At 42.0% G+C, this 14,241-nt stretch overlaps 1 protein-coding gene across 3 annotated transcripts in view; it reads left to right on the top strand.

The window, feature by feature from the left end:
- KLHL29 (kelch like family member 29) overlaps positions 1-14,241 on the top strand; it is a 382,418-nt gene that overhangs the window by 54,712 nt on the left and 313,465 nt on the right. For 2 of the 3 annotated variants that reach the window (XM_068937065.1, XM_068937066.1), the window contains one exon: positions 10,871-10,977. In XM_068937065.1, the coding sequence (XP_068793166.1) occupies positions 10,871-10,977 (107 nt within the window). Of the gene's footprint in view, positions 1-2,909; positions 3,008-10,870; positions 10,978-14,241 lie in introns of those variants that run through there. The other variant, XM_068937064.1, reaches the window with a different exon arrangement.

The following is a 14,241-nucleotide window of genomic DNA, read 5'->3' as shown; positions in this document are numbered from 1 at the left end:
TCAGAGAAAAGAAAGTAAGTGGCCTGGGACCAAACAGTTGTCCAGACAGTCACATGAATGCAGACAGTGCTTTGAGAGCCTCTGGATTTTACACGTGGCAAAAGAGGAGCAGAGACATTGAATGAGGAGAACCTGAATGGAGGCTTTAACCAAGATGGAGTGCTTGGCCCTGGAAAGTATGTTCGCAGAGAGCTGGAGCTGTGGAGAAGGCTTTTACCTTTATACTAGCCAGCACTGTTAGGGTATGAGAAGAAAACAAAGGACATAAACAGCAGCATCCTTTTAGCTGGAGCATGTTCATCGTTTGAGCACGTTCATTCTATTTACAACATATCTTCAGTGTCAAGAAATGAGCGCGTGACGCGTTTATTAAAAGCTTTTGATGACAGGATGCAGGTCGCTGCCTGGGGCTATAAGACAAATAACAGTAGTCTTCTCCATGGGTGCTGTCAGCCTTTTTTAAAAAAATGAATACCTTCATGACGACGCCAGTGCTGGTTTGTTAGACCCGAGAGCTCTCTGCCATCAGTGTGGCTGCTGAACTCAGGCATGTTTTAGTCAGAGCTATGAACAAGCGTGTCAGGGGAAGCCCTGTCGTTCCTCACGAGTATTAGCATCTCTCCAGATAAGGTCGGAGCAGCATGAGGGTGGTAACGTACAACGACATGGAATGGTCTGCTTTAAAGCCTTGTTCGGAGGAGTTGTGTGAAGACTATCCACCAAGCTTAATGAGAAAGCTTGCTAATGGCAGAGAGCCGGAGGCAGCATCGGTGCGACACCACCAAGCCTGCAACTGAAAATCCTCATATTCAGGAGAATATGAATTCTCTAGGAAAATGCTCTCCCTGCACTCGTTTCACATGCGTGACATCTAGGCTATTGCCAAGTGGCACTGACTTTCTGGGGACGGCTAGCTCTCAGACCACCCACTGCGGAAAGTTTCTCTGCACCATATGAAAAGGACCTGTAACCTATGTTTTTATATAACCTAATTCTTAAATTAAATCTAGCAGCTCAATTTTAACAGCACGATCTCCTCAGCTCAATTGAACCAATCCCGCAATAGTCATACATGCTAAAATCAACAATTTACATCAGGAGAAGAAATTCCTGCTGTGAAGAAATTACTTCTGTTTCTAATTATTCTCATGGAATCAAAAGTTTGATTGACTCTAACCTGCTCACCTCCCACACTTCCTCTTCTGTCTCCGCTTGCTTTTTTTCCCCTTTCACTGAGGGGGATCTTTTGTAACGGATCTGTTTATTCGGCTGTTTCTTTGGGGATGACAAATTAAGCTACAGATCTTTTTTTAGTATTTTAAATGGGAGGTGGAGAGAGGAGATTAAGAGCTCCATTAATGTGCCAGTATGCTAGAGGCAGTCAGCTTTGGAAATTTGGTCATTGCTTTGGAAAACTAGCCAAGATCTATGCCTCAAAGGTGTGAGGTTTTTGAGTCTTGTCATTCTAATATTGATTTGTGGTATAATAAATGGGACAGCTGATAAAGGATTGAGTAAGAGAAATATAATTAATGCCAATCAACATGAGCTTATAGAAAATAGATCCTGTCAAGCTAACCTGGCATCTATGAAGTGTTTTTAATGCAACTGCAAGTTTAGATAGTAAAGATAAGAGGTTTGATATTTGTGGGCTCTGCGAGGCATTTGAATTGGTAACACCATTCTGATTAAAAACTAGAGCAAAACAAATTGATGCAGCATATGTGAAGGACAGAACTGAGCTTGCCCGACTTTAGCCATTTATGAGCTGGTGATCTGGTCCAAACTAGCCATCCTCAGCTCCCTCCGAAGTCAGTAGTGAGAAGAAGGGGCAATGCCTGCACTCCTAAGCTGACGTGCGGGGAACATGTGCTGGTAGGACAGAGCTTTTGCCTGGCCTGTGTCGGCGGTCTCTGCGTACACCCACAGGAGAGCTTCAGCGGGGCTGTGCTAAATCTGGGTCTGGCCGTACTGCAGCCTCTCCCAGAATATTCTGCTCCGGTCTGTCTCCAAGAAGGAGGTTGACTAGATAGGGAGAGATGGATTAGATGGGAGTGATGAGAACGACTAAAGGGTGGAAGGACATGTCTTTGAGCTACAGGAGCTTTTTCCTATCATTTGCTACCCTAATCTGAGAGAAGGAAAAACTCGATTAGGCTTTTTACACAGGAAATAAAACTTTAATAAAGGAAGGTTCTTCAGTCTGTTGGGCAAAAGTATAACAAGATTCATTGCCTGGAAATGAAAGCCAAGAAAATTCATAACAGAAAAAACAAATAGTTTCTGACAGCAGGAATAATTAATCACTAAAACCTTTCACCAGCACCTCCAAGGCATCACTAGAAATTTGGTAATCATGACATGGTTTTTTTTCCCCCTCAGAGAGTCAAGAAATTGGGTCCTATGGATTTTGATATACAAGAGAATCAGACTGTAAGGGCAGGAAGGGCTGTTTGGGTTATCTAGACAATAAGTAGTGCGCTGGTTCTTGTGGGGTGAAAAAAAACCAGTTTTTCCCTCTGTTATCAACTTGTCAGCCCAAAGTGTGTCTGTCAGAAGGAACATAGAGACTGTGTTTGGGGGGTGACCTCTGTCAGCCCACTTACCCCTACAGGATAGCTCCTCCAGGTAGACACTCGTAGCTTTGAACACCTTCTCAGGATGCAGTCTAGTGCAAGCTGTAACGTGCTATAGCAGTGCTATCACCCTGGCTGTATTTTTCCCTTTCATACTGTTTTACAGTTAGATATCACATAAGGATGTTACCTTCTCCTGGGGTATGGTGGTGTTTGCTCGAATTGTAAGAGAAATGGTTGCTTTCACCCCTTCACAGGTTGTTCTTCCCAAACTGATTAAATTGTGTACTTCCTTTCCATTTTGCAGCATTAAACTCAACAGAATGAGCTTTTAGGTTTTTTCCTTCGTCCCTGCTGTCACTGGTGCATTGTGAACCAAGTGTGGTTTATGGTGTCTGCTCAGTCTGCCTTTGCTTGGTGCGAGGTTTCAGGTAAGAGCAAGGTTTTCTGCAGCCCTCCTTGTGGGGAGCAGGTATTTTGCCAGGGTGCTGGCTCCTTCGCAGCACCCTGTTCCTATCCTGCAGGTCTCCCAGCTGTTTCATAGCATTCTTGCCATGTTACAAAAGGCACAGTGTGGCTGTCTTCACATCACCTGGAGCTGATTATGTTGCCTGACTCCTTGATAGTACCTGACAGTCATTCAGAGAGTAGTGCTTTCTGTTTAAAAAATCATCTACAAGTGGAAAACCAGTGGATTTTTTTTCTCTTTCTAGTGTTTTTTATTAGATTTTTGACAAAAGTGTAGAAAAGATGTTACAGCACAGAAAGTCTGTTCATGATGTTTTCCAAAGAAATTGAGGTTTCCTCAGCCTCAGATGCTTCAGTACTTCAAACGCTGCTTTCTCCAATTACATGAGTGAAGCAATGGAATTGGGACATATTTGTTTGTCCGAAAACGTTCCAGTGTTTTAAATCTACAGCCTTAAAATCATCTCAGAAAAAAGTACCTTTGCTAGTCTTTCCTCGAGTAGAGAAACAAAAGACCTTTCAATGCAAGTACTTGTCTATTGTCTTCATGAAATCCTCTAGCAAAGGCAGGGGACTTCAGTTAACCATGAAAAGCTGACTCTACTTTAAGGGCATGAACGACTTCTACTAGACTGCATGTGCTTGCCTTCAAAGAAACCTCACAGTTCAGGTGAACAATTTTGAACTGAACATTGTGGATTCATTCAGACTCTGCTTTCTTTTGAATAAGCAGTCTTGTCTTACGCAGTCTTATACATGTGAGTAGTCTGCATATCCCTTTTGAACTCCGCACATCTCAGCTTGCTTTCAGCTTTTCCTGGGGAATAAGAATTAAATAAACTTAGAATGAGTAAGAAATTCCTATTTGCATCATCACAATCATCTGGTTATGCTTCTTGCTCCAGAATATCACATAAATTAACGTTGTCTGGGTAATGTAATTCTATGTTTATCGTGGTTCAGGAGAAGGATAATTGGATGTATTCTTTGAGGATGGGCTTCTAAAGTGTCTGTCTAAACTGCAGCTTTCTTCAGTTGAGCAAGTGTATGTGTTTTGACTTCACTTAAAGCATCAGCTGAAGGACATTTGAAGAAAAAGATGAGATTTGATGGACTACTAGTACTGTTCTAGTAATTCTACAGCAGATCTTTTATGTCTATAAATGCATGTTCCCATTACTTACCTGTAATCTCTGTACATCTTGTGGCATTTTGAAAAATATTTTTTGAAAAAAAAAGGGTAGAGGATCTTGGCAAACTTTGCCATTGTTGCTCATTGCATTTGGGTTTGCAAAAATAGCTTTATTTATGATCTGATATTTTTAATAGCTTAAAAAAAATCTCTCAGTTTCCATTTAAACTTAGAAGTGACATCTTTGTTTTTCCCTTTTAAAGAGCAGCATAATCCAGATGCCTGTCAAAAGAGTTGTTGATGTAGCGTTTTATGAGTAATCCTTCTGTTTGAGTTTTTGTTTTGTCAGAAATGTTTGCCAAGCTCTTATAAACTCGCCATGAATACTATTGATGTATACTTCCTTTTAAAGAAGTGATTATCCATGTAGGAATACACACTGAACAGTCGATTCTAAACTGCAAATATTTTCTCAAAAGCTACGTATTGCCATAGGAGGAGTTTAATTCCTCTGTGTAATGGAAAAGAGGGATGCTGAGCTAAAATTATATTCCCCTTCCCTTTTCCTCTCAGCTTAACTCTGCTGAAGCACAGGCCAGCAGCGTTCTGATTTGGGGACCTTGGAGAAAGTATTGCACAGACTTACCGCAGGGTTGCTGTCCGTCTATCTAAATCTTTGATGAAGAGATGTTAACAGTTCCCAGCCTGCTTTCAGAGAGATGAGCATGATTGCAAAAAACCTTATAAATAGAGCAAAACATACCAAGTAGTCTTAGGAATTTGGCAATTATATTTCAAACTCAGAGGTTTTGGGCACTGAATGTAGTGATATTCTCATTTGTTGCTGTTAAAATATTTATATAAATAACTTGCACTTTAAGCAAACACAGACCTGCTCCTTGCTGGTCATCTTTCTCAGGTGACTTCTCAGTCTTGGTGGCTCTTGCCTAAATTCTTCGAAACCTTGACAAGAATGGCAGCATTGTCGGGCTTTTTCTAGGCATTTCAGAATCCTTTTGGCAACCAAACATGCTAGGGTCCGCAGACCTAGTAGCATTTTAGCCTGTAGCAGGCTGGTTATGAGTTGGGGAATACAGAGATCTGTAAATGCTACGTTAAATAATAGAGGTTGGGGTCAACATATGAAATAGCATTATCTGGCTGTTACTGTACGGAGCAGTCACTCTTTCCCATAGGACAGTGAGGTCAAGTAGGGATGTGAAAACAATTTGGGCCCTTTATTTTATTAATTTTTTAATTTCAATTTTTTCTTTTTTCTGTCCCAACCTGCAACAGTTGGCTGTAGCTGCATGTAACTTCACTGCCTGCATAGCTTCTCATGGGATCCATAGTTCCCGGATCACCTTCTCTGTTCGTGGCAGCAGTATGACACTATGCTGTGCCAGACAGTATGGAGATTTTCCTTAGGAGGGCTGGAGTAGCACCAGTCTACATCCAGTAAGGCTGTGGGACTGCACAGCAGATGGTTCCCAATCTGAGCAGTACTGAGAGCTTTCAGTATGTTGGCCTGTCCTTAACTCCCATGTCTGTAGCATTTCCTGATTGCACCCTTGCTAAGCTCAGTGCTTTGAAGGGTGACTGGTTTTGATTTGCCACATATATTGCCTATAAGAACCCTTCTTTTACAGCTTTTGAAGCAACTGCTTAGCCTGTCTAGTAAGTGATATACCTTATATGAGTCTTTTTCCTGATTTGCTTTCCTTTGCCTTGTTTATTTGCAAAGAGAGTGTGCTCCAGCTGTGTCTTGGCCCATTCTTTCTTCCTCTTTCTTTGCCCCCTGCCCCAAACTATGCTATATGATGTGTGTGTGTGTGGGGGGGGGGGGGTTTACGTTTGCAGTGCATAGCAGCTTATAAAGGGCATTTTAAAGCACTCTCTGTTTCACAGTTGATTTATAGCTTGTCTGCATGGGGAGGCTTTTGCAGAATATTTTTGCATTAAACTTTTTTCCAATTAATTAATCTAAAACAACTGTCTCCATGTCCTTGGCTTTATCGTTTTTCCTTTCTGAATACTTTTAAAAACACAAGCGAGACATGCTGGGCAGGTGCTGTGTGGTGCATTGCATTGTTGCTGACTCTCCTGCAGACTCGCTCGGACTCCGCTGCAGGAGGGCAGAACCATAAAGCTGTGAAACAGGCCACGAAAGATGGGCTGCTTCTCGTTTTCCAGGAGTTTGCACAACACAGAAGAACAAACAGCAGCCATTCCCTATCCAGTGTCCAACATAACAGCTTTCATGTATTTTCTTTCCGCCTTTTCTTCCTTCCCCAAGAATCACCATTAGTGCTGCAAGACACATATTCTTGACTCCTTGATTTTCCAATCATTGCTCAAATCCTTTGGCTTTGCTCAAGAGATGAGTGCCTTCTGCTCTAGCTTTCCCTACCCTTTAGAGTCTCTTTAACTTGCTGCTGGCAGGGTTGGTCCATATCACAGTAGACAAGTCAGTTCTTAATACTATCATGCTTTCTTTCTTATTTTTCTAGCTTTTTGAATGCTGTGCAAAGCAAGGCAAGATCTGCTGACGGCTGATCCTGCCTGCCCCAGCACAACTGGGGAAGCGCTGGTTTTCTAGGCTTCTTAGCATTTCAGCACCGAGTTGCTGCTCCTCAACGTGCTTCAGGAGGATGATCTGTTTAAATCTGTATCTCTTCACATCCTGTGTAGCTCTTGGTAGAGGAGCTGGTCTACTTATTGCTACTGGATGCTTCGTCTATAACAGACAAGCTCTGAAAGACAGTCTTGCTGCATAAGTGGAGAGTGGTGTTTTTGACTTGACGTCATGTGAAATGATTCCTTCCCTTGTCCTTCCCTGCCTCTTAGAGACCTCTCTTCTAATTTACCTCTTGGCACTGAAGCATGGTGAGCTATCTGTTTGAGCTGCCACCATAGCTCAGTTTGCTGGTACAGGATCGCTCTATTTTTGCCAACCCAGACAGAAATGCTGACGTTCAAGGGAACCTAACTGATGTATTCCCTTTCTGCAAAAGATCTTGACCCCATTCTCACTACCCAGGTCTTTTTAGCCAAAGGCACCTGCTGATTATTCCATCTGTTCGTGAAGATGCCCATCTTTATGAGGTGGGGGAGCCAACACCAACTGTGTTTTGTCTGCACATGGCCTCCTTGCAGTTTCACCTCAAGGAACAAACCACTTCCTTCATGAAACTCACTGACATGATGCACTATCTGAAGCAGATGTTTGGTTTTTAACAGTTTGCTTTCGGTCATTTAAGTTAGAAGCTTAGATGCTATATAGGATATATGACCCATCTGTAGCGAGGCTCTTAGAGGAGAGAGCTGGCTGCTGCTGTTGGCCTAAGTTATCTCCAGCTTCATAAAGCAGGACCAATGTGAGGAGCTGAGGGTTTTTTTAGGCAACACAGTGCTTCCATATCCTCGTGGAGGAGCTGCCTAAAGCTTGTCAGTAGGAAGCGATAAGCGAATTTCTTCTGATTTGACATTTTTAAAGGAAAGGAACACAGTCACTGGGAGCACTGGCATGAAACACTACATTTTGGGATTGCCATGGGACACTTCCAGAGGCAGAAGTATTTCAGCCCCCAGCCTGTCCTGCTGCATGGGGTTATTCCTCCCCAGGTGCAGGACCTTGCACTTGCCTTCGTTGAACTTCATGAGGTTCCTCTCCGCCCAGCTCTCCAGCCCGTCCAGGTCCCTCTGAACGGCAGCACAGCCCTCTGGTGTGTCAGCCACTCCCCCCAGTTTAGTATCGTCCGCAAACTTGCTGATGTTTCCGTACAGGATATTTCCCTGCAGGCTGTGATATCCCTTGGCACAACAGTCACTGGGACGACACTGAGGTGCAGTGCCCAAAGATCATCTCCTGAACAGATCTGAGTTGCCAGTCTAGTTGGTGCCCTATCCATCTCTAGCAAGAGGAACGTACCTTTAAAGATAGTAATCCCTGAGAGACAGCGACTTTTGCTTTGGGTGTTATATGCGTTGGCTTAAAGCTCCTTGCTGTTCTTTTGGCTTTTTTCAGGATAAGTATTTTATTCTGGTGGTTCAGAACTGTCTGGCAGGTGTTGCATTTCTCCTTCCCCCATAACACAAACTGTAGTTAAATCTTAGGGAGGGGGTTGTTTATTTTGGGGGCTTTTTTAAGCAAAAGAACCCCTCCTCCCTTGAAAATAAAGTAATTAGCAGCAAGTTAAACAGTAAAGGCCATTAATCCTGTCTTTGTGTTGCCCCACATAATAATTTTGACTCTTCGTTGGGACGCCATACGGTGGAAGGAGGAAGCAAACTGACCTTGAACTTAAGCTTTTCTTTGTGTGCCATTTTCATGGTGAAGGATTATTGCTTTTCTCACTCCTTTTCCCCTTCTTATCCCCCTTTTTTCAAATGTCCTGTATCCAGCTGTGATGTCTATTTTGCCTTTCCCTATGGCGCTGCCATCTAGAGCCTGAAATAATACTTTGTAAATATGCTTCATGTTTTTCTTGTTTGAGGTAGGGAAGAAAAAGATTTCCTTCATGTAAAAGTGTCACTGTTTTTTTTTATTATTGTTATTGCTGTCAACGACTCTTTTTCTAGTCTGCAAGGTCTCTGCTTGCCCTAGAACAAGAGTCCTGAGATGATTTTGAAAAATGGATGTGTCCCTAGGGAGGTCTTCCAGTACAACTTTGGCCTAGTGTTGCCCTTGGAGATGATGGGGTAACTATGATGTGATGATTCAGTATGCAAAGGAGAAATGGCTCCCTTGAGGTTTTTTTTTTTTTTTCCATAAACTTCTCCATGATAACAGAGCGCTTTCTGAAAAGAACAAAAAAAGCATTCTATTTTTGTTTGAGCCTTTTCATACACTCCACGCTAAATTCTTTAGGCATGTCGCAAAAGTCAGAAATGCTCAGTTGAAATGTCTCAATAAGGCATTCGAGAAGCATTAGATGGATAAATAGCCCATCTATTTGAAAATGTTTAACTCCAAAATGAGCCTCACCCTGTAAGCAAAGCAAGCTAAGGCGGAGAACGCAGCTCTAAATGACAGAGAAGACAGGAGTGATGGGGCATAGAGGAGAAGTTTATTTACATACATGCACCATTCCCCAGGAATTTCGTTTGCTCGTTACTTGTATTATCTTTCCTTAAATTTTCAAGAAACTAACCTGCAGCTGGCTGGTGCTTGGAGGTGGATCTGATTTTCTGCATGAAATGAGGACTAGCAATTTTAAATGTTTGTCTGTTTTCTTAATGATATTCCTTTTGGGATGTCTCCTGTCCCTAATCCCATCCCTTCAAACTGCATTTTTACTGGTATCTTTTTTTTCTCTATGCGTAATGGTACCTCTTGCCTTGCAGTCAGCTCTTCTTACAGGTCATTCATTGCAGCATGAACCGTTTGATCAGCTCATCAAGCCAAAGTTGCTATATGCTTCATTTACAAAATAATAGTAAGAATTTATCAGTTTTATTAAAATCTCTTAAAGGAATATAGCATGGCTCAGTGGACCTACTGAGTGACCTTGGATGCATTATTTAGTCCTTCTGGGGGCTGCTATTTCTGTTCCTTTCTGTTGCTATCCTAACCACGGTCCCATGGAACCGTGCCCATCGGGACTGTGAGCTCTTCCGCGCAGAGTCAGTTTTTGTGCTTTCACAGCGGAAGGAGTTTCTGCATTTGGTCTGGCTACTTAAATGTAGCAAATACCCTACAAATAATCTGCAACGCTATGCTTGGGGGGCACAGAGATATCTTCTATGAAGATGTTTCGTTTTTGAACGTTTCTATACCTTGTAGGTAGGACTAGTGAAGTATTACTCTGTGAGCTCAAAATATTATGATTACACATAACGTATATAAAATGAAAAAAGCCTAAGTTGAGGCAATGGCAGAGAAGCTCTGATTGCATTGTTCGAGGGAAGTGCGCTATAAATTTCAAATTAACGTATATCAACTCATTTACTCATCTGAAGCTCTCTTGTTGTTGTAAGAATCTTCTTTGTAGAGCCTGAAACTCCAATGTGGAAAATGTGAGATCAATAGGTACTGTTACAGCCACTTCAAAAAAAAATGATATTGATTCTCAGCTAATGACAGCAGTTCATTCTTGCAGGATTACATGCCACTTCCTGTCATAAAGATTACTTTTATATGTATTAAATCAGAGATGGAGAACATAGGTATAAAACTGCTTTGCTTTAATGAATAGTAATTTTACTCTGGGCATTAAAATGAGATATATTTCCTTAAGTTTATCTCCAGGGATTATTTTTACTTCATGGGAAAATGCTGTGCTACCAAAGGCTTCTATAACACTATTAAACTTTTGAATAATCTTGGATTCCCTCTTTTTGTGCAAACACTTGAACTAGTCCTCTCTTTGATAGCAGCTAATTAAGCAAAATATCATGCTCTTTCTGGTCTCCTCCGCATCCTTGGTTAGAGGGTTAACACCATGTTATCTTGGGTATTAGATGTTCTTTGCTAAACCCTAAGAATCTACCAGCGTCTGTCTCTGCATGCTTCATAGCAAATTTTTGTCACCTTCCATGGATTAAATTCTTCATGCCGATCATGGTGGCGTACAACATCTCCCATTGTGGAGCTATTTTTCCCTTGTGCTGTGGCTCATTGGAAGGCTATTTTTATTAAGTATAGGTGACTTCATCTTCACCTGCTGAAATAATTCTCTTCAACTCCCTGTAGGTAATCTGGCTTCCCAGAAACCTCCTGCTAAATGCAAGGGTTTGCTGTCCTGTTTACTGACTGTTACACCTGAGGCTGGTTTTAATACAGATTCTGGACATCATAAGGTAAGTAAGTGTGCAAATACCTGTTCTGTTTGTGTTTTCATTTTCCTTTCATGACATCTTATCCAATTATGCAAACAGAATTTGGGTTATGATTTCCCTTTCAGTGACTGCGGTAAATCCATATCAGAGCATATGCAACTGCGCTTCACAGTTACAGTAGAAGAATAAGGTAGTAAGGTCAACAATAGTGCTATAAAGCTGATCAGCAGTAATCTCTGTGTTTGATGGTTTCAGCTCCAAGTCGGAGCCAAGTTTGTATCTCTGCAGCCTCACTGCAGGCTCGTGGGGCCTATATTTTGTAAAACTGTAAAAAGCTGTAAGCTGGTTGTTCAGGTGTAGTCATTATTTTGAGTTTTTAACTTACAAATGTATGTATATATTTGTATTAAACATGAGAATAGTCTCTATAATAAATATGTAATAATAATATCTGTTAAGTTTGTAAGATCAAGCATGCAAATTCAGAAAAAAACAGATTTAAGGTTACTTGTTTTCTAAGAAAGGGAGGAAAATGAACCCCCCTCATTTCTTTTATGTAGTATCAGAGTGGAAACTTGATGTAAATACTTGATGTCATCAGTGAAGGAATCGTGGATTTTCACCTTCCAGGTGTGGGGGGAAAGTGTAATTTAGTGGACACAGATTTGATTTTTTTGGTCTGTTTTTATTTTGTTTCGTTTTATTTTTGCCTTTTCTTCACAACCTTCATCTCTGCTGCCTTCTTTTCTTTCAACCAGTTGTTATTTTACTTCTTTTACCCCATCCCTAGCTTGTTAGCCTAGTCCACTTTGTTTTTTCCATCATGTAGCTAATCCCAGCCTTTGACGCCATTTTACAGCTTTCTTGTTCCATTCTTTTCTTCCTTTGACCAGTTTTCTTGCTTATCCCAACCAGTTATTCAGAATCATAGGTTAATTCAGGTTAGGAAGGACCTCTGGAGATCGGCTAGTCCAACCTCCTGCTCAAAGCAGGGCCAACTAAATTAGGTTGCTCAGGGCCGTGTCCAGTCAGATTTTGAACATCTCCAAGGATGGAGACTCCTCAGTTTCTCTGGGTCCCTGTTCCGTGTCTGACCACCCTCGTGAGAAGCCTTTTTCTCTTCTCTAATCTGAATTTCCATTGGTGCGGCCTGTGTCACTGTGCACGTCGAAGAATAGGCTTACTGCCCTTAGGTAACTGGAAACCACAGTAAGGTCTCCCCTGAGCCTTCTCTTTTCTCCAGGCTGAGCAGACCCACCTCCCTCAGCCTCTTCTCATATGTCCTGTGCTCTGGCCCCCAGTGGCCTCCACTGGACTCACACTGGTATGTCCATATCTTGTCCTGGAGAGCTCATAAGTGCTGAAGGGAGGGGAAGGATTGCTTCCCTGAACAGGCTGCTGGCTGGCTATACTCTTGCTGATCAGCCCAGGGTGGATACGGTTGGCCTTCTTTGCAAGGGTGCAATACTGGCTCATGTTCGACTTGCAGTCTACCAAGATCAGCAAGTCCTACTTCTTCTTCTTCTTTTTTTTTTTTTTTTTTTTTTTGGGGGGGGGGGTCTATTTACTCTTTCTCTGCACTGTTGTGCAGTCTATTCCCATGCTCAGATGGACTTCCTGAGCTTTCTGTTCCCTCCCAAGATTCCTTACTGGACACCTCAGGATCCCCAGCAAATTTTTATCATAATCGTCCTGGCAGCCTCTCCCATAAGTGTGTTTGTGCCATATTCGCAAGTGTAAGTAAAAATACTGTGCTTTGGAAACAGTCTCCATGGGGGTATTCCCCTGAGCAGTTGCTCAGCAGTTGCTTACAGCTTTCAGTGTAGCTTTGGTAATTTAAAAATGTTTTTCAATTCCTATCATTAGAATGTTCATGATAAAACAGGAAATTGTGTGTGTGCACAAGTGTAGATAGGAAAGTGTATGTAATCTTTTTCTCTGTTCTGCCAGTATAAAAATCATAAATAGCATATATATAATAATACGGGTATGAAATTGTTGCTGGAAATGGAGCCTAAATTTTGAATAAGGCTTTTATTTTATATTTCTTTTTTTATGCTTGTCCCTGCATGTGTATATAATGTAAATTGCAGATACCGACAACTGTAATTGTATTGTAGTTGTAGTGAAATTAAATGTTCACTAAGTTTTTTTTTTTTTTTTTTTTTTAAGTAGCTCTCACAGTGAATAACACGTCTGTTTTACCTATGGTTGAGTAGGATATATATGTTGGGAGACATTCCACAGAATGGGCACTCGGGAAAACTCTCTTAGCCTTAGCTTCCCAAGCTGATGGGGTGGTCCTTGGGGAGAGGAGACATCCTCCTGTGCTCCTGCACATTTTGCTGACTAGTTCGTTTGTGAGTGGATGTAGAGAAAGGATCAAGGTCGTCAGCATTTCAATGCTCAGACCATAATTAGTGGTTTGGCCAGGATGGCTGGAGCTCATGAGCAAGCTCCTTGTTGTGGTGTCTACTGAGGGCAGGAGAAGAAAGCATTGAGCAGGCAGGTGGAGCAGAGAGAGTTAAACAAAGTGAGTCAGGGGAAAAATAGTGGAGGGGAAAATAGGTAACAGAGAAGTGGAGAGAGGAAGAGAAAACACACAGAGAAGAGGATGAAGATTTGAACTTGCAGCATAGCGTTTTGTTATTAATTCAGAGAAATGTTGTTGTACAGCTCGTGAAGAAGCAGCTGTACTAGAGCAACTCGTACAGTGCTGAGTGACAGTTTAATTCACTTGCTGTGGTGGGAAACGTCTAGCAAAATCAGCTTGTGATACATTGCAGCATCACACAGTCCAGACCAGTGCGTAATGCCGAGGGTAGTCTTAGGCTGAATATCAAATTATCGTGAAGTTATTCCGCTGGATTATGGCCTGTGAGTGTTTCTGGAACAACGCGCCACACCTGTTACGTGGTTGTGAGAAAGCATGTTTGTTGGAGCGGAGTGTACCGAATGCTTGCCATGTAGAGATTTGTGTGTGTTTTGAGATGAGAAACCTGAGCTACCTCATTAATGCTTCTGGTAAGAGTGAGAAGTTGTTCAGAAAGGGCTTGAATTCTAGGATGGACTTTGCTTCTGGAAATGGGCTGCGTGTGTGCTTTATATGCCTCTCTGCCTTGCCCATCTTTGGATGTTCCTCGCTCAGTTATTCCCCTTAAAAGTCCTTTTAGCTTGCTTATTTTGGTGAGGGATGTAGAAGGCACTTATGCATGTTGTCCCTGGCCCTATGTATCAGCAATCACGTGCCATTGCAGTTTTTGTATCCTAACTAGGCAGGGACTT

This window comes from Struthio camelus, chromosome 3 (assembly GCF_040807025.1).
Source record: "Struthio camelus isolate bStrCam1 chromosome 3, bStrCam1.hap1, whole genome shotgun sequence".
Taxonomy (NCBI): domain Eukaryota; kingdom Metazoa; phylum Chordata; class Aves; order Struthioniformes; family Struthionidae; genus Struthio; species Struthio camelus.
The sequence above is the reverse complement of the archived record's forward strand: the minus strand, read 5'-3'. Positions and strand labels throughout refer to the sequence as shown.